General features: G+C 48.6%; 2 protein-coding genes across 2 annotated transcripts; one reads left to right on the top strand and one right to left on the bottom strand.

Moving 5' to 3' along the window:
* Positions 1 to 40: 40 nt before the first annotated feature.
* Positions 41 to 3,735, top strand: glipr2l (GLI pathogenesis-related 2, like). Its single transcript, XM_083679600.1, has 5 exons — positions 41 to 438; positions 1,123 to 1,231; positions 1,418 to 1,521; positions 2,170 to 2,247; positions 2,857 to 3,735. Exons 1-5 carry the CDS (start codon positions 426 to 428, stop codon positions 3,015 to 3,017), a joined length of 465 nt encoding a protein of 154 aa, XP_083535726.1. The 5' UTR covers positions 41 to 425; the 3' UTR covers positions 3,018 to 3,735.
* Positions 3,736 to 5,916: 2,181 nt separating this feature from the next.
* Positions 5,917 to 16,650, bottom strand: nacad (NAC alpha domain containing; the record flags this gene model as incomplete). Its single annotated transcript, XM_083679392.1, has 11 exons — positions 5,917 to 6,040; positions 6,292 to 6,414; positions 6,517 to 6,648; positions 6,848 to 6,994; positions 7,207 to 7,275; positions 7,567 to 7,655; positions 8,431 to 8,667; positions 8,808 to 9,011; positions 9,432 to 14,970; positions 16,058 to 16,341; positions 16,587 to 16,650. The coding sequence occupies 11 exons, from the start codon at positions 16,648 to 16,650 to the stop codon at positions 6,026 to 6,028; spliced, it is 6,903 nt and encodes a 2,300-aa protein (XP_083535518.1). The 3' UTR covers positions 5,917 to 6,025.
* Between the last annotated feature and the right edge of the window lie 2,710 nt (positions 16,651 to 19,360).

Genomic DNA, 19,360 nt, shown 5'->3' with positions numbered 1-19,360 from the left:
AGGGACTGCCCTTTCAGTATTAGAGAAACAGAGAGAGGGAGAGGGTGTGTGACGTGTGTGACACATAGATAGGGTGAAGATAGGGTGTGTGCATTCAGGAGAGGTTTGTAAGTTTGAGGGAGGAAAAGAGAAAGGCTGAAAGTTTCCAGGAGGACGTGTGTTTACAAGACAGGAAGGACAGAGTGTGTTTCATTACAAGTATAGGTGAGAGAGAGCCTATTAAAGTGTGTTGGAATAAGGGAACGTGAAAGAGGGAAGAGGGCAGCAGGGAGAGAAAGAGAGAGAAAGAGAGAGAGAGAGAGAGAGAGAGAGAGAGAGAGAGCAAAAACAGTGATCCAGCATTGCCAGCTGTTTCAGGCCATCAGTGAGAGAAGACAGAAAGGGAGGACTGAAACAGGAGAGAGAGAGGGGAGTATCTCTGCACCATGGGGAAGTCAGGTAAGAGAGGAACATTCCATGTTTTATTGTTCTAAGACTGTGAAAGTAATAGTATATCAGTTAATCTTTACCCTGTGTGTATGTATCGTCACATGGGAATCTTAATCTGGCTGTGCCAACAAGAGACGGGGGGAGGGGTTCTAATGCTGTAAATGTTGATTTGATGTTGTCACCCATGTGCTGTGTGAGTTAACCTCCTACTATCACCACCAGGGATTGTTTAGTGTGTGTGTGTGTGTGTGTGTGTGTGTGTGTGTGTGTGTGTGTGTGTGTGTGTGTGTGTGTGTGTGTGTGTGTGTGTGTGTGTGTGTGTGTGTGTGTGTGTGTGTGTGTGTGTGAATTGCCCCATTGTGTGACTGCTCTACAGAGAATGGGGACTTGTGAATAGGCCTGTGATAGGCACCAGGCAGGCATGAGGGTGATGGGTGATGTCTCCCTCATCCATTACCCTGGCCGGCACTCACTGTCTAAATGCTTACTCAGGCTGTGGGGGTTTCCTATAGATTTACATGGTCATCTGTATGCTCAGAGCGAGGCTATATGGAGTTGTACCTCAGATGGAGTGTAATAGGTTATTAAGATATGGCATTTACATTTACACACTTTTTATTGAACTTTTATTTCTATAGTCTCATGTCCTCTTTCTTTCTCTCTCAATCTCTCTCTCTCTCGTTCTGTCTTCAGCTTCGAAGCAGTTTAACGAGGAGGTGTTGAGGAGTCATAATGACTACCGTCGGAAGCACCAAGCGCCCCCTTTGAAGCTGAGCAGCAAACTGAGCCAAGATGCCGCCCGGTGGGTTACACACACTGACACTCTCCACGACCTCCTTCCACCCACAACCACCCATCTTCTTCTGTCTCAAAGTAAAATACTCACCTAACCTCCCATATCTGTGTGGGTGTGGGTGTGTGTGGGTGTGTGTGGGTGTGTGTGGGTGTGTGTGTGTGGGTGGGTGTGTGTGGGTGTGTGTGTGTTTAGCTATGCTGAGAGTCTGGCCAGCACGCGTATCCTGAAGCACAGTGCGGAGTCCAGTAGAGGGAGCTGTGGAGAGAACCTGGCCTGGGCCTCCTACGACCAATCAGGTAGACACACACACACAAACACCCTTACCTTACACTAGCACACACACACACACACACACACACACACACACACATACACACACACACACACAGGTCGTCATGGGTACTTCAATTGTGTATAAAGATATTTCATTAGCGTTTTCGATGTAATTCTAGAATTATATATACTTTGTGTTATAGAAACTTATCACTGAATACTCTCCTGTCTAGAAGCTGGGATCCATTTTCCTCTCCCCCCATGTGTGTAAATGAGACTATGACTCACAGCAGAAATATGTCTTGTGCGGAGCAGTGTGATTTATAAACAGTCTCCCACTCTAACACAGAGTCACACTGAGTGCATCACTAGACTAGGGCCTCTAAGACATTCTGAAATCCATCCGTCTTTTGAATGAGAGAGTGAGAGTACTGGGGTTTTTATGCTCTGAGAAGCAGAAGAAATACTGTACCTCTACAAAAGCGAATCCTAAAGTGTGTGAAGCCATATGGACAGTGAGAGTTGCTGTATATCTTATTACCCCTCCTCTGGGGGGTTAGGCCTGGGTTGCTGTTTAACACTTAACTTTGTTGGAAAACTATACAAATAACATGTGATACCATGTGACGCTGACCCCCAGCTGAACCCTGCCCTTTGCCCTGTGTGTGCAGGGAAGGACGTGGCAGATCGCTGGTATGACGAGGTGAAGAACTACAACTTCAACCGTCCCGGCTTCTCCTCTGGCACTGGTGAGTTATGGGAGACAGTCTGGCTTTAGCCAGCGTGCTGCCACGGCAACCAACACTAACTATTTAGTCAGAATGTAAAACATCCAAAATCCAATAGGCCCTTAACATGAGTCACACACACACACCCTCCCCTCCTCTCTCCATCTCTCTCTCTCTCTCTCTCTGACTCAGTATAATGCAGTCTTGTGTTCACCCAGCCGTGGGGTTAAGCACACAGGCTTGAAGCAGCTGTGTTCACTTTTCCCAGTCTCATACTGTACACCAATCCCAGTCTTTTCTGTAATTCCTGTTCCATTCCCAAAGTCTCCATGTTGAGTATGACTGACCCTGTATCGTTACTCAGACACCATCAGGATCTTATCAACTCCTCTGACTCAAGTGTAGTGATGACAGATGAAGGAGGAGAGGAAAGATAGAGAGAGCAAGAGGAGGTATAGAGATAGAACTCTGAAGCTGTGCTCTGAAACTGTAAATAGAGGAGTTCAGTGCTTTGAGCCCACAGTGTTACTGAAGACCTGGCCCATCATCTCCTAACACTTAAGTCTGTGTGTTTTTCTCTCTCTCTCTCTCATGCCTTCCATCTTTCCAACACACCCTCCCATCCACCAGGTCATTTCACCGCGATGGTGTGGAAGGGTTGTAAGAAGCTGGGTGTTGGTAAGGCCAGTGCGTCAGATGGTTCTTCTTTCGTGGTGGCAAGGTACTTCCCTGCAGGAAACATCACCAACCAGGGACACTTCGAGAGCAACGTACTGCCACCAAAGGACTGACAGCCCCTCTTGCAAGCCACCCAAAAGAACTGACCCTCAAGTCATAGGCCACCCCAGACACCACAGAAGGGCCACCTCTCTGATCCAATGTGACTACCCAATGAGGACTGATCCTTCCGAGGACTGTCCATGCCATAAGAACACTTGACTTCTTTAAGCTCTCCCCCCTGACATCCCGGAGATTGACATCCCCCACCCACCCCCACCACTCAAGAACTTTGCACTCTGACTTGTGACTCCCAAGTTTATAGTTTGAAAGGGATTTTTTTTTTTTCATTTTCTTGAGGAGACAACCAACCGTGTGATTACCCTAATTAATGCTCAACGTAGACAGACCCAAGATGCCGTAGACACATGCAAACACACACACCTCTCTGACGTGCCTTCAGTGAGTGTAACTGCCAATGGCCTTGGGTTTATTCCAGGCTTGGTATTTGCGTTTAATTCACCTCTGGTGTTGCTTCTAGACATTTCATACAGGCTAAAACATTGTTTTTTTCCAAACGCATGGTTTACATTCAATTCCATTTGTGTGAAAAATAGGAATAGAGGTAATAAAAACATATAGTACAATAAATGTATTATGCTGTGTTAAACATAATGGCATTTCTTGTAACACATTTCACTCATTGTTTTCTTACTTTGGGCCTGATGACCTCTTTTTCGCATTTTTATGACTGTATTTTCAACTGTGTTTTGTATTCTAACATGTTTTATATAATAAAAGTGACTTCCTTTAAAATTCTCTCTCTCTCTCTCTCTATCTATCTATCTATCTAGTAGTCTCGAGTGGTGTCCTCGTCTTTCTTCCTTTTGTCTCCTCTACATCATATTCTCTCAAAGCATCTACATATTGTTCTCAGGAGATGAGGAGGCTACTTCAGACAAATTGATATCTGACAGGGTCAAGGACTGAACCATTTTCTAGAGAAGCAGAGAGATACTCAGAATGAGTTAGATGGTGTATGACAGAGAGCTGTGTGTGTGTGTGTGTGTGTGTGTGTGTGTGTGTGTGTGTGTGTGTGTGTGTGTGTGTGTGTGTGAAGAGAGGCCCTTTCAGAGTGACAGTACAGGCATTGATCCATACAGATATTCCATTTATCTCTGCACATACTGTACTTGGCTCCACTCCCTGAACTGCGACAGTCTTTCTCTCTCTGTCTCTCTCTTTAGCTATAAAGTGGGGACTCTACGTCACCTGCTTTGTTTTCATGGAGGAATTACTCAATTGTATCGTTTTTGATGATGTGACACATGATAAGTACTCTATGTCTTTGTTTCAAAGCTTCCAAAAAAAACTATGCTAAAGTTAATCATGCACTATTATGTTGATCTAAATTTACACAGAAGCCCTATGTGATATCAACATGAAAATACAAGAGAATTGTCATGTTTTTCCATTATCAGAGGGGAATCCACTCATATTTTTGATATCAGATTATTCTTCTCTAAAAATCATGTTGTTTTTTTTCCTCGGCAACATTTTGAGAAAAATCATCATGAGTTGCATGATAGACCATCCCTCTGTTGTTCAAACCATTTTTCATGGGTGTATACCACTTTTTCATGATCTGATGCTGTCAGAGGTCTCAAATTTTAGGAGGATGTTTTTACCACCTCCTGTGGTGATTGACTGCAGTCTTCCAATAATTATCGACACAATCTAGAAAATTGAAGTTGAAGAGTTACATCGAGGCCCTATAGGCCTACTCCGAAAAAAAGGTCATTTTAGTTGTCATGCTTGATCTTTGGTAGGTATTTCATCAACCTTTTTTTAATGTCTTAACACATTACTTTTTACAATACACAAGAGTGATTGTAAAACAATTCCCTTTAAAATAAAACCTGCAAATCAATATGTAAAAAAATAGGGCATCCGTGACTATAACCCTAACATTCTACTTAAGGACTCTAAGTAACCAAATTAGGGTTGTGAACTGGTTATTTCACACAAACTATCATATGCATACTGAATAGCACATCCTGAAGTAGAAGGAGGTAGCATCAGAGTTTAGCAGCCAGATTTAAGTCAGTGTTTTTCATCTCCTATTGACAGAGCATGCATAACAGCTCTCATAATAGCTCTCGTTTAAAAAACAGATCTCTAACTCTATCCAAGCTCCCAATCCAGCCAGAGAGCGATTATGCATGGTCTCTCAATGGGAGATTTAAGGTTTAACACTCACTTAAACTTGAGGCTACCAACGGTTTGATGTGGGCTTCCCTTATTGACGGAGCATAATCAGCCTTAAGAGGAGACGGTTCGAGTGTAAGGGCCCGGTTGTTGCTTATTCAGTTCTTGATAGACACGCCCACAATTGTTCTCCTTTTCCCCCCACTGACTTTGAATGGAAGAATAGCAAACCTCTGGTCTCTGGATGAATGTTTTTGGAATTCCACAGTGAATGTGTCTCATTGACTTTTTACAATAGATGGTGTATAGTTTCATGTGGTGAAGCTTTGAGGAGTGTCGATTTCATCATTTCCTTTAGAAGTTGGAAAACTCATATAGAACTGGTAATCCTATAGGGCATGAATGGAAGCATACTAGACCTGCCTGTAAATTATCAACCCTAAATACTACAAGTCTCTTCTTAGAATGTAATTTTAGCTGTACTGATATATTCTTCTGAAAAACAGACCTCTAGCTCTATCCAAACTCCCAATCCAGCCAGAGAGCTGTTATGCATAGTCTCTCAATGGGAGACAGAAAAAAATCATTCACTTGCATCCGTCTGCTACAATGTAATGACAAAAACAAATTGTTTTCCTATTGAGGGGATATTCTCTTATGTAAGTTGATGAGTTGTTAAAATCAGAAAATACAGATTTAAGTAAATGTTACAAAGAAGGGGTTCATAAGGAGTCACTGTTCACTCTGGTGTGGTTATAACAGACTGTTTATTCAGCAGATACTAACAATGCAACATAGCAGCGATACAGAAGAGTCAGTGGCGTTTAGGTTCATGGGGACTGGGGGAGAGGGGGGGCAGAAATCTTCTTTCATTTCACATGGTCAGCTCCTGTGGAGGAGAAGGGAAGAGGGGGAAATAGGAAATAAAGAGAGTGACATGAGAATTATTCAGTGGTAGAAGGCATGCGTCATTCTCATACTACTAAATCATTTTCAGACTTGCTGAAGAAAGTACATCACTGACATCTAGTGGACATTATTATGTATTACTGAACTACAGTTCTGTAGAGGTTAGTCAGTGAGGACACTTGTCCCCTCTGGTCTGTCTTTCTTTCTCCCTCCCTCCCTCCCTCTCCTCACCATGATAGCATTGACAATGTCATTCTTGTTGTGTCTCAGTGCACGGACGGCTTTGGCCCGCGACACATTGGCCTGAGCCATCACCAGCTCTATATCCCTCTGCTCCAGACCTCCCTCATCCACCTGAAAGAGAGAGAGGGATTGTTTTAGCTGACACTGTAAGGGTAGTGTACAGACAGGAGTGTAGAGATGGTCATGTAGACAGTGAGTGCACAGCATCCATACCTCCTCTTCCTCCTCACTCTCCTCCTTGATGGTGAGGCTGGGTGGGGCGGGGGGAGCCAGGGGGGAGGAGGCCACAGGCACCTTGAACTTCTCCGCTGCTGCCTTGTGGACCTGCTGAGACAGGTCCTCTATCTGGAGGACGAGAGGAGAGAGGGATCAGAGAGAGGGAGGAAGGAGAGAAATAAAGTTAAAGAGAGAGGGGAGGGGGAGGTCAGAGAAGATTTTAAAGGGTTTGGGGTCACCTTGACCTCTCTGGATATAATGTTTGTGGGAGTAGAGAAAAGGAAAGTACAGAGGTTAAAGAGAAGGATGAAATAGAGAGAGAGGTTACCTTGGCCTCTCCAAACACAATGTAGATGTCTGATGCGGGACTCTTGAATACATCTGGTCTACTGATGACGAAGAGGATGCTCTTAGACTTCCGTATGGTGATCCTGGTTACACCATGAACCGGCTTCAGACCCAGCTTAGACATGGCCTACACACACACACACACACACACACACACACACACACACACACACACACACACACACACACACACACACACACACACACACACACACACACACACACACACTCTTACAAGCTTTTCAAAGAACATTCAGATCTAAAATGTAATAATGCTGGAGTTCGATTAGGTGAGCCTGCTGCATGAAACAGTTCTGTGTTCAGCTAGTCATGTCTCACCTTGCGGGCTTTCTTCTCACTGCGGCTCTGCTTGGGTCTGTTCATCCCCTCATCCACAGGAGAGACAGACTGAGAGGAGAGAGAGGGGGAGGGAGTGTTGCACCAATCAAAACTTAGAAATTAGAACACTGTAGTTAACCTACAGTATATCCTGATAGATAATAGTCCTATTGATGACAAATTAGTATTACATCTACTGATGTTCACTGATGTCTGAGACACAGAAAGCTTGGACAGTTCCTGCCCTTTCACAACTGCCTGAGCTGTACATGGTGTTAATGAAAAACCAGTGAAGCCTCAGTGGGGTAGAAATGAGGGGCTTTCTGAGAGAGTCCTCTCCTCCATAGACAGCAGACTCACCTGGGGCTCGGAGGGTCTCCGCGGCACCCCATCTGGTTCCTCCAGCTCCAGGACTGACCCTTCACTCTCTGACTCGTTACAAGAGCCCACTGTGGAACACATATACACACACACATTACCCAGAGGACTGCACCACATTCTCATCGCTATGGTAACTAATCACTGTGATGCCGATGTGAGGAGGACATTAGCCGGCCTACCTCATTAGTGCCCTGCTGATGAGAGAGCTCATCATAAATCACAACAGCACATCTCATCACTGAAATAAGCCCCGGAAATAGATAACCCACATCACATCAAATACAAATATAATTGAATCTACATATGCTATGCTATATGCAACATGCTATGCAATTACATTCTGAGCAGCCATTTCAATGTGAGTGATCATATGGTTGCAGTGCCATGATGTACACAGACACACATACACACACACACAAACAGACACACAGTGAGGTTGGGCATGCATCCCCTTCATGTGCGCTGTGCTTCAGGAGACTAAAGACTGAAATAAGCAGTGTTAAAAACTGTACACAATAAACTCCTGGACCAGATTGTCCTCTTTGAGCAGTGCTCATCTGTTATTCAGCCATTGCATTCTGTATGAAACATTGATGAGGGACATTCCTGGAATCTAAAATCTGTCTTTCATCAGAACAGCAGGACCAGGCACATTAGACATTCACTACACTACAAACTCAGCCAAATGTGTGAGGAAGGTCATTCGGGGTTATTTCCTCCAAATTAATCACACAAGAGAATGAGAGGCAGATAGATAAAAAGACAAAAGAGAGAGAAAGACAGACTGAGGGGATATGGGATACTATTCTATTAAAAGTTCTATTCTATTCAAAGAGCACGTACAGTCATTTTTGAAGGACAAGTCGAGGTCCTCTGAAATCTTGTGGCCGTAGCTGATTGGACAGCCTGGCTTTCTGTCAGTTGGTAGGTGGGAGGAGTGAGGCTGGATCTCTCTCTGATTGGATGAGCCAGGCTCTTTATGTGAAGGGTTTCCTCTGTTTCCCACAATTCCTTTGGGCTGGCTCCTGAGACCTCGTCGAGGAACAGCACTGTCATCTTCACTATCTGTGTCCACCTCAACTGCAAAACAGGGTGACACACACAGTCACACACACAGTCCCTGCTACAATCCCAAACCCAATGGACAATGAATACAATACATACAATGAAAGAAGTTTGTAATTAAAGCAATTTAGGTTTGTAATTAGAGTGGAACTCACCTCGGGGCCTCTCCTGTGGACTCCATGTCTGCCCTGGCTTGGCATGCCTGTAAGGCAGGGGCTCAGGGTGGGAGTGGGGCTGGTTGTGGTGGTTTGTCTGGGACTGGGGCTTAGAATGGGAGTAGGTGTCTGGGACAGGCACTGTGGTTGGAGCCCCTTGACCAGGCAGAGACTCCTGGGTGGGTTGGGTGAGGCTGGGGAGGACTATGGAGGGAAAAGGGGGTATAGGGATACTTTTGGTGGATGTTGTGGGCATAGGAAGGGTGGTGGGCAGAGTAGAGAGGGTTGTGGAGGCCCCTTGGAGGTTGCTGTTTGAGTGAGGTTGGGTGTCGAGCAGTGGGGTCAGTGGCTGATTGGCAAGGGAAGTAGGTGGGAGGTTAATATTGATGTGGGAGATGGAAAGAGGGGTAAGAGGCTGGGCAGTGGTGAGGAGGGGCTGAGCAGTGGCAAGGAGAGGCTGGGACTCCTGTATCGGGATGGGGAGGTCCTCTTCTGGCTGTTCTGTGGAGGTGCTGGGGGGAGGAGAGGAGGAGAGGGGAGACGACGAGAGAGGAGGAGGAGAGGAAGAAAGAGGAGGAGGAGAGGAGGAGGATCTATTCTGGAGTGTAGAGAAGGTGTGGCCACTTGCTACGTTGTTATCGTTGATGTCTTTAGCGCTTGCTGCCGGACAGACAGGCAAGGGCCGGTTATCAAGCACTTCCTGGTTCAGTGGGACAGTTGGGGTGGTGGGGCTGAGAGTGTGTGGGGCCTGGGTGGTGGGGCTGAGAGAGGGTGGGGTTTGAGTGGTGGGGCTGAGAGTGGGGCTGAGAGTGGGGCTGAGAGTGGGTGGGGTCTGGGTGGTGGGGCTGAGAGTGGGTGGGGTCTGGGTGGTGGGGCTGAGAGAGGGTGGGGTCTGGGTGGTGGGGCTGAGAGAGGGTGGGGTCTGGGTGGTGGGGCTGAGAGTGGGTGGGGTCTGGGTGGTGGGGCTGAGAGTGGGTGGGGTCTGGGTGGTGGGGCTGAGAGTGGGTGGGGTCTGGGTGGTGGGGCTGAGAGTGGGTGGGGTCTGGGTGGTGGGGCTGAGAGAGGGTGGGGTCTGGGTGGTGGGGCTGAGAGAGGGTGGGGTCTGGGTGGTGGGGCTGAGAGAGGGTGGGGTCTGAGAACCAGGTTTGCACTGGTCTTTCCCCCTCTTCTCTGACTCAGCCTCAGCCTCCAATTTGCCCTTCCCAGGTGCCCTGTGTCGCATGTCTGTGTCAGTGTCAGCTTTTCGGCCTCTCTTGGCTGAGGCTTTAGATTGGGCTTTGGCCCCTGCCTTCCCCCCTACCGAGCACCCATCTGCTGTGACCTTGGTTAGGGCAGCAGGCTCCTTCTTTGGTTCATCGGCAGACCCAGGGCTTGACGGAGCCTGTCTGCTTGCCTGGGTTGGTCTGTCTCGGTCTCTACTCCTCTTTCCTCTCCTCCCTTTCTGAGCAGTGGGGGGATTCTCTGTGTAAAGCTTGTCCTCTGGGGTGTGATGCTTTGGGTGCTTGGGATTTCTCTCTGTTGAAGAGATTTTCTCTTCAGCTCTCTCCTCTGCTCTTTCCTTCCCTTCCCTCTCATCACCCGCTCTCTCCCCTGAAACACAAATACCACTCTCCTGCCCCATAAAGGCAACACTAGTCTTTGGTTGGTCAATGTGCCTGTCAGTCATATGACTAACACTTCTCTCTCTTTGGCCCTTTGTCTGTGATTCTTCCTCCTCTGCTTTAGGCTGAAGCTTTATGTTTTCTACTGTGTCCTTGCTGACTGAAGGGGGAGTTTCTTGGGAAACTCTGCCTTTCCGGGAATCACTGGATCTTTTTTTGGGACTGAAAGAGCCGAAAGCCCCTCCCAGCAAAGTCAATGCTATGTTACTCTCTGGGCTGGATGGATTATGCTCTGTGTTGTCAGTGAGTCTGGAAATGGATGCCGCTAGTGAGCCAGAGCATTGGTCTGTGACCGCCTTGTCTTTTTGTGTTTCAACAACTGAAGTTGAGATGTGACCAGAGCTTTCTGAGGAGGAGGAAGCCTGTGTTGTGTCTGAATGGGCTGTTGATGTCGTGGGCATATCAGAGGCTGCAGCAGCCTGAGGTCCCACCTCTGTGAGTGGTATGTTTGACATGGACTCACTCACATTTACACACACACCCTGGCTTTGTGGTCTCACCTCCTCTGATAGAGCATTCAGACATTCAGGCATTGCCAAAGAGTTGAGTGTAGAGTCATTGTCATTGTTTTCAGAGTTTTTCCATGCATCTGCCTCCTGTGCGTTATCTGCGTTGTTTTCAGGATTCTGCAGGTTACTGACATCATCCTCTGGGAATCTGGAGCTTCCGTCCTCTCCTCCCCCCGCCTCTGAGATCTCCTCAATGGACCTCCACTGGGACAGATTTGACTCGGACAGTGCCTCTCCCTCCAGCTCTGCATCCGCCATCTTGTCTCGCCGACCACACAGGCTGTTGTTGTCCTCTTCATCCCCCAGCACATCATCATCCTCTCCTGTGCTGATGTTGGGAGCCACAGGCGTCTGTCTAGTGGTCTGTCCCTCAATTTCACACATCAGCAGGTTCTCAGCCTCAAACTCACACCTCTCCCCCATAGAAAGGGAGAGGGACTCCCCTGCTCCCCAGGCTCCAATCCCTGATCCAGACCCCAACCCACTCCCTAACTCTAACTCCCTCCTATCAGCTCCCCAAGCTCCAGCCCCCCTCCTCCCCCCGGTCTCCGTCTCTGAGTTCTCCCTCTTTGGGGAGACGGCAAGGGGTGTGTGTGGGGAACAGAGGGGCCCCGGACCCCCCTCCTCAGCACTTAGGGTGTTCTCTCTCAGGTTCTCCTGGGCAGGGTCACAAGGGCAGAGGTCAGCGGACAGGGCAAGGTTGTCAGGCAGGTCAGCGAGACCCTCAGGGCACGAGGAGACGGGGATGTTGCTGGGGTTAGGGCTAGGGTCTTTGGGGTATGAGAGGAGGGGAACACCCTTGTTTAGGTCATTGGTGGCAGTGGTCCCTTCCAGAACCACAGAGGAGACAACACACTCAGCGCTTATACTCTCTGCCCCAACACACTCAGCGCTTACACTGTCTGCCCCAACACACTCAGCGCTTACACTGTCTGCCCCAACACACTCAGCGCTTACACTCTCTGCCCCAACACACTCAGCGCTTACACTCTCTGCCCCAACACACTCAGCGCTTACACTCTCTGCCCCAACACACTCAGCGCTTACACTCTCTGCCCCAACACACTCAGCGCTTATACTCTCTGCCCCAACACACTCAGCGCTTATACTCTCTGCCCCAACACACTCAGCGCTTACACTCTCTGCCCCAACACACTCAGCGCTTACACTCTCTGCCCCAACACACTCAGCGCTTACACTCTCTGCCCCAACACACTCAGCGCTTATACTCTCTGCCCCAACACACTCAGCGCTTATACTCTCTGCCCCAACACACTCAGCGCTTATACTCTCTGCACCAACACACTCAGCTGTGCTGTTGCCATTCCTCTGGTCCAGCTCCAGCTGTGACACCTGAACAGGCTCAGAGCGTCCCACAGCCGCTGACCCCACAAACACTCTTGGCTTATGGATGTCAGGTGTCATCTGTGCAGAACCACCTCGCCCAGCAGGCCTGGGTGTGTCTCTCTTAGAGGGCGGTTTTTTAATAAGCAGTTTGAATGAGTCTCTGTCTGTCTGATCTGTGTCTTTCTCCTTTACAGTCTTTGCACTCAGTTTGTCCCTCTCCATATTGACCTGCTGGGGCTTTTGTTCTTCCTCTGGGGGTGCTATAGCTGGCTTGGACTGTGTTGCCAGGATCACTGGGTTGTTCTGGGATGTTGTCTTCTCTGCAGCAGTAGCAAGGGTAGGGGTAGGGTTAGGGGTAGGACAGGAAACAGCAGCAGGGTCAAGGACAGGGTGAGTGACAGCAGCAGGGCTCTCTTTAGGGGCTGGGTTGGGAGGGTCTGAGGACCCTGAGGAGATCTCCATCTCACTCTCACTGCCGCTGTTGGACGACTCCAGTCGGGCGGGTGCAGGTTCAGCGGGTCGGGCCTCTTTAAGTTCTGGAGAGTCGTCTGGTGGTGCAGGTCGGCTCTGGGAAGGTTCTGCTTGTCGCTCAAGGCTGCAAGACTCTGGTCCAGGTTGGAGTTCTGTGGGTTCTGTGGGTTCTGTGGGACCTTGGGGTTTGGGGGATTCTGCATGTCTCTCAGTGCTGTACAGCCGCTCGTCCTCCTCGCCGTTGTATGAGGCAGAGTCCAGTGAGTCATCTGTATCGTCATGGTAACAGAAGGACTCGTCCAGCCCCTCGTTGATGGATGTCTCTGACAGAGAATGAAGGAAGGAGGCAGAGGTGTCCTCTTCCGCAGGGTTCTCCACAGCTTTACCCTCACACTCATCTTCCTCATCCACATCTTCATCCTCCTCTTCCTTTTCCTCCTCCTCTTCTACCTCCTCCTCCTTCACCTCAACCTGTATCTTAGCTTCCTCCTCTACTACATCCTCCTCATCTTTATCTTCATCGTCATCGTCATCGTCGTCCTCCACATCCCCCTCATCCTCCCCTGCTGCATAAGCATCAACATCATTCCCCTCATTCCTGTCGTTTGTCTCTCCTCCCTCGTTCTCTTCCTCAGTAGGGAAGAGGGTGATTTCCATGGAGTCAGCCTGGAAGATGAGGCTGGTATGGAGAGGGAAGGAGAGCAGAGAGGCAGGGATCATCTGCTCCTCCTCTGGCCCATCATCACTGTAGGCCCCAGGGAAGAGCAGGAACGGACCCGTCTCTCCGTACGGACCGTAGTTATCCCCGTCTAACATCTCAGGAGAGGAGGTGTCCAGGGGGAGGTAAGGTGAGTCAAGGGTGAGGCTGGGGGAGGCCGGGGTGAGGTTGCCCCTGTCTGAAGGGAAGAGAATAGAAGTCAGCTCTGGGTTGTCCACTCTCTCATCTCCCATTGGGTGGTCCATCCGTGGGTAAAGCTCATCAGATACACAGGCCTCCAGCTCTAGCTCCAGCCCTCGCTGCAGCAGGAGGCTAGAATACTCCGCTCCCCCAGCCCCAGCCTCCTCCGCTGGGCAAAGTGAGCCCTCTGACTCCCCCTCATCATCCTGGGAGTCACTGCTCCTGCCACTGCTGCTCCTCAGGGGGGAGGTGTCCTCTGTTACCCAACGGGGGCGACAGCTGCCCCGAGAGACCACATCCCCTTTCGAAACCTCATCCTCCTCCAAGATCACAGTCTCTGAGACCCTCAGCCGTGAGCCCAAACCTTCAGATGTATATAGGCAGAAGCCTCCTGCCCTCTCCTCCCTCTCTGCTCCTCCTCGCCCCCTCTCTTCTCCCACCTCGTCTCCAATCTCAGACAGCGAGCCCACAAAGCATGCAGGTGCTTCCTGGGCCTCATCAGCGAGGAGAAGGTTGGGGGAGGTGGAGGGGGAGGTGGATGAGGTGTAGGACGAGGTCCAGCTGCCTCCCTCTGCCGTGACATAGGAGCCAGAGGGGGACGTGAGGGGGGAGCATAGGTCCTCGCTGTCTGAGGGGGAGGCGGGGGAGAGGGGGGAGGAAGGGGAGCCAGGGTAGGAGCGGTGTTTGAGGTGAGAGGAGCGGGCAGCCATCTTGATGGGTGTGGAGGGAGCAGTGTAGTACAGGTCAGGGTCCAGGGATGAAGGAACACCTACTCTCAGTGGGTCGACGAGATAGGATGGCTCAGAGAAAGACAATGCAACGGGATAGGCCAGCTCAGAGAAGGATAGGGAAGGCACTTCACCCTGAGAGAGTCCCCCTTGGGTGTCTGTCAAGCTAACGTCAACTGTGATTGACTCTGGGGATGGAGGGGAGGCAGGGGTTAAGGGGGCGATGAGAGGGGAGAGGAGTGGGGTCGGAAGCTGTACAGGGATTCTCTTTTGCTCCTGTTCATTTTGTGGGCTCAGGGCCTGTTCACCCTCCTGTCCTGTGTCAAGTTGAGCCTTTTCCCCAGCCTCAGCCTGGGGTTCTGAGGAGGCCTTAGAGACCTCTAAGGCTGGGCCTCCAAGCATGGGGCTTGCCTTGACACTCTTTCCTCCTAGGGTCTTCCCTGTCTGGGTCTCCATGGTTTTGAGCAGGGCCTCCTGGCCCATCACCACCCGTGTGTCCATAGTTTCTGGCTCCTTATAGTCGCTCTCCACCTCAGAGCCAGTTAGGACCTTGGGATCATAGAGAAAACATGGACAACATAAGGAAAACAAATCCAGAACTTTGAAGGAACATGAACAGGAAGGATAATAAGGATATGTAATGATGAATATGCTCATTTATGAACCTGAACAGTTCATGTGACAAGACTGCCCGTTTCCTCAGGCACATAAAGGCTTTTGAAAAAAAGAAAAGAAAAAACCCCCCACAAAAGTACACATCTCCCATGTGGAAGACACAAGCATCTACCATTAGGCCAAGAGGACATCCTTAAAGTCCAAGGGCAATACTTGTGTTTTTAGGTCTCATGCAGTGCTTCCTTATCATGAGAGTGTGATTTCAAATCACCTTTGCTACACGATGTGCCAGCCACACACAAAGAGAAAGTAAAGGGACAATCTGGGATTTCACACAAATCACCACACCACTTTTTTTTGGTAATCTGAGGGATGGGGCTTGAGAAATGTAACCACTCAAATGTGTAGCTACAGCTATGAATACAAGTACTGACCGTCCATGAAAAATGATAGTTTTAACCATGTTTTGAACCTATACAGTGTTTGTTTACAGTAACATTGTTTACAAACAATGGAGTAAAACAAGCATATATTTTGGGTTCTGATGGGGTAAGACAGTTAAACTAAGCTCATAAGGAATGTATAAATGATATTCTTCAAGAATCAAAGGCTATATATCACACATTTAAATGTCCAGAAATAGATGTACCAATCACAGATTGCCCCTTTAAAACAACTGGCAGTCCTGAGTTAAAAAAAACACAGCTCACCGTAATGCAAAAATGCTCTAACAAGCTCTAACACACCTGTTTTATAGCAAAGCTTCATCAGCAAATAGGAGTCACCCGAGTCAATTAACATTGAACCAATCACAGACAAGACACACAAGGGATGGAATAAACACATTTTGTACACGTCTTTAAAACAAAGTCTGATGTCTCTCCTTCACAGTTCTGATTCAAACAAAACAATATTGTTAACTTAAGCTAGGTATCAACAGTTTCCTTGAGAGCACCCCAGTTTCCACTAACTTACATTGACAGTTGTGACATAGTAAACTAGATAATTAACAGAAACACACCTTGATTCTCTCCATCTTCACAGGTCCGTGGCGACCACAGGGTCCATGACCAAACTTCCCAGTGAGCCGGGGCACTGTGCCATGGCGACGGTCAGAGCCCTCTGGCTGGGGCCGCGGGGTTACTGAGGAACTGGGCGTGGCCCGAACCAGTCGTGGTCCAAATGGAGAGGTGCATGCTGGGAGCAGCTTTTGAGGGGTACTGGGGGAGGGGCTGGAGCCACTGTCACTAGGGGTGGAGCCACTGTCGCTAGGAGTGGAGTCAGTAGAGGGGTGTCTGGTCATGTCTAAAAAAGAGAGAACAGGGAGATGGAGAGATTGCAAAAAGATAAGAGAGAGAGAGGGAGAAAAGGGAAGAGAAAGAGAGAGTGGTAAGAGAACCAATCAAAACAGTCTTTTCAGCTCTTTCTTTGAACCTCACTGTCTCTCCCAAACATTGACACAGGGGGTCTCCTGGTAATGCCATCTAAATGTCAGAGGATCAAACAGCCAACCAAAGGCCACCATAGATATAGAACAAGGCCACTCTAACAGCAGCTCAGAGGAGCACAATAAGTGGCCCTCTCAAACACCAGGCCCATACTGTGGCAACCCATAGTCTATAGCTATTATTTGAGCTATGAGCAGAGGCAGTGAACTGTATTTGCAGTGTGTGAACAAAAACCCTTAGCCATTGATATTTCCAGGGCTCACTGCCCAGTGTTTTCTACCCAGGTTGTCTCAGATTGTGAGGTAGTCCTCTGAGCCCCACGGGACGGTACTCCATTTGCTGAACTCTGCATTCTGTATCTGTGCCAAACTGGTGAAAAGAGAGTGTGTACGCACATCCAAGTTTAGCACATGACCTGGACAAAAAATAGCAACTTAAAAAATTAGGTAATGTCCACCCCCACAAGCTCTCTCCTCTCTCTCTCTCTCTCTCTCTCTCTCTCTTCCTCTGTCTCCTGTATCTCTCTCCTTCAGTGGTGTGTGAAAGCTGTCAGAGAACATTAGACTCCTAAAATAGACGAAATCACTTCACTGGGAGAGTGTGAGAGAGAGAGAGAAAGACAGAGAGAGATGGGTATGGAGAGGGGGAAAGGGAGAGAAAGACAGAGAGAGATGGGTATGGAGAGGGGGAAAGGGAGAGAGTGGGGGGGGGGGGTATAAGGCAAGTTTTCACTTTGTGAGACAAAAAGCCAAGATTTCAGAACAGTAACAATGATTAATTATGGATGATAGATTACAGCACACACACACACACACACACACACACACACACACACACACACACACACACACACACACACACACACACACACACACACACGGTACTTTCTATCCTCTTAGTATGATCTATACATCTTATAAAAGGCCTGCTGTTTTACTACAAAGTGCCTTGCCCAAACATGAGTCAGTGGAGGCTGGTGGAGGTAGAAATTTGAGGATGGGTTGATTTTAATACATAGAATGGATCGTCTCTCTCCCTCTCTCTCTCTCCCTCTCTCTCTCTCTCTCTCTCTCTCTCTCTCTCTCTCTCGTCCTCTCTTTGATAATCAGACACTCAGATTAGCTGGAGGGTAAAAGGAGCCGTTATTGGATTACAGACCCTCCCCTCACTCTCACATACACGCGTAGCACGCACGCACGCACGCACGCACACACACACACACACACACACACACACACACACACACACACACACACACACACACACACACACACACACTCACACACATCAGTGACTATGCCATCATTTCCATAACCTTCAACGTTAGCCAGGGATCACTCTGACAGAAAATGACAGAATGAGAAAAATTAGGTCAAGAGGGCGAGTGGAGGAGAGGGTCAGAGAGAGAGAGAGAGAGCGAGAGCGAGGAGAGACAGAAAGAGAGAGAGAGAAAGAGAGAGAGAGAGAAAGAGAGAGAGGACGCGGGGAGAGAGAGAGAGAGAGAGAGAGAGAGAGAGATGGAGACAGTTTTCTACTGTTTTCATTCTGCATTCGTTCTGCAGCTAATTACATATGATAGTAATGCAGGATTTCAATCTCAACAATCTATAGTGTTTTTATAAGATCTCTACACACATAAACACACAAAGCAACACACGCAAGAACAAGACGTGATTCTCTCAGTGAACTAAGCATCACCACAGTGACCTCAGTCCACGATTGGCTATTATGGCACTCTAGTGGCTCAGCCCTGTGCCAGCCACACACACGCACACGCACACACACACACGCACACACACACACACACACACACACACACACACACACACACACACACACACACGCTCTGCCAGGAACCCAGCTATCACTTACTGATTACGGATTCTCTTGTGCACAACCCCCTCCTCTCCCTCCTCTCTCTGCCCCCCTCGCTTTTTGTGTTTCTCTCTTTCTCCTATTCTCATTGCACCTCCCTCTGCCATCTTTCTATCACTCTCTCTCTTTCTCCCTCCCTTTCTCCTTCCCTCTCTCCCTTCTTCCCTCCCTCTCAGTGCCTGTGGTCTAGATAAAAGCATCAGCACTTAACTGCATTGTCTCCGTTCCTGTCCCAATAACAACCCCCTAGTGTGTGTGTGTGTGTGTGTGTGTGTGTGTGTGTGTGTGTGTGTGTGTGTGTGTGTGCGTGTGTGTGTGCGTACCAGGGTCCAGGGTGGAGATGTTTATCACTTGACTGTAGTGCTGAGTCATGCCATAGAATCTAAGCCTCTCTGTCACTGCACACACACACATACACACACACACACACACATTTTCACCACTGAGATGCACATGGGTACAAGGACGAGATGAGGGACACATACTCTAAGTGTCTCCCTACAGTGCCAGAATGGTACGGCAACAACACGACCCAGAATACTAAGGAAGGCTGTAACCCTAAACAACAGCATCTCTTATGTACATATGCTATTTTGTCTGAAGTTTTGAATAACTCTTTTAGCCAATAGAATACTGTCCAAATGGAAAAAAGATCTTAGCATTACGATTGCATGCTATCCTTTCCCCCTAATAGGGCTTGATACACAAACAGAACTCTTTCTTGAATGTCACAGTATGAAACTAGACTGAGATGCAATCCTCAGCACAATCACTCAAACCTCACAGCAGTACCGCTGTGCCAGCGTCATTCAGCAATACACACCATCACTGCTAGCCTCTCTCTGCCTATTAAAGGGTGTGTCTCTCTGCAATAGCCTCTCCACAGTATCGCCAGATCTAACTGATGCTTCAGCCTTTCTGCTTCTGTAGGTCTCTGCCTCTACCTCTGCCTTGACACAGTGTCTCCCCTGGGATATGAATGTCTAATTGACCCCCCCTCC

The sequence above is a fragment of the Argentina silus genome, assembly GCF_951799395.1.
Source record: "Argentina silus genome assembly, chromosome: 10".
Lineage (NCBI taxonomy): Eukaryota > Metazoa > Chordata > Actinopteri > Argentiniformes > Argentinidae > Argentina > Argentina silus.
Note: the sequence above shows the minus strand (reverse complement) of the source record. Positions and strands in the feature narration are given on the sequence as shown.

Bases quoted from the DNA above. Each gene is read 5' to 3' on its own strand.
- glipr2l (XM_083679600.1), top strand. The intron at 1,232-1,417 runs GTGGGTTACACA...GTGTGTGTTTAG, and splicing joins CTGAGCCAAGATGCCGCCCG to CTATGCTGAGAGTCTGGCCA. The intron at 2,248-2,856 runs GTGAGTTATGGG...CCCATCCACCAG, and splicing joins CGGCTTCTCCTCTGGCACTG to GTCATTTCACCGCGATGGTG.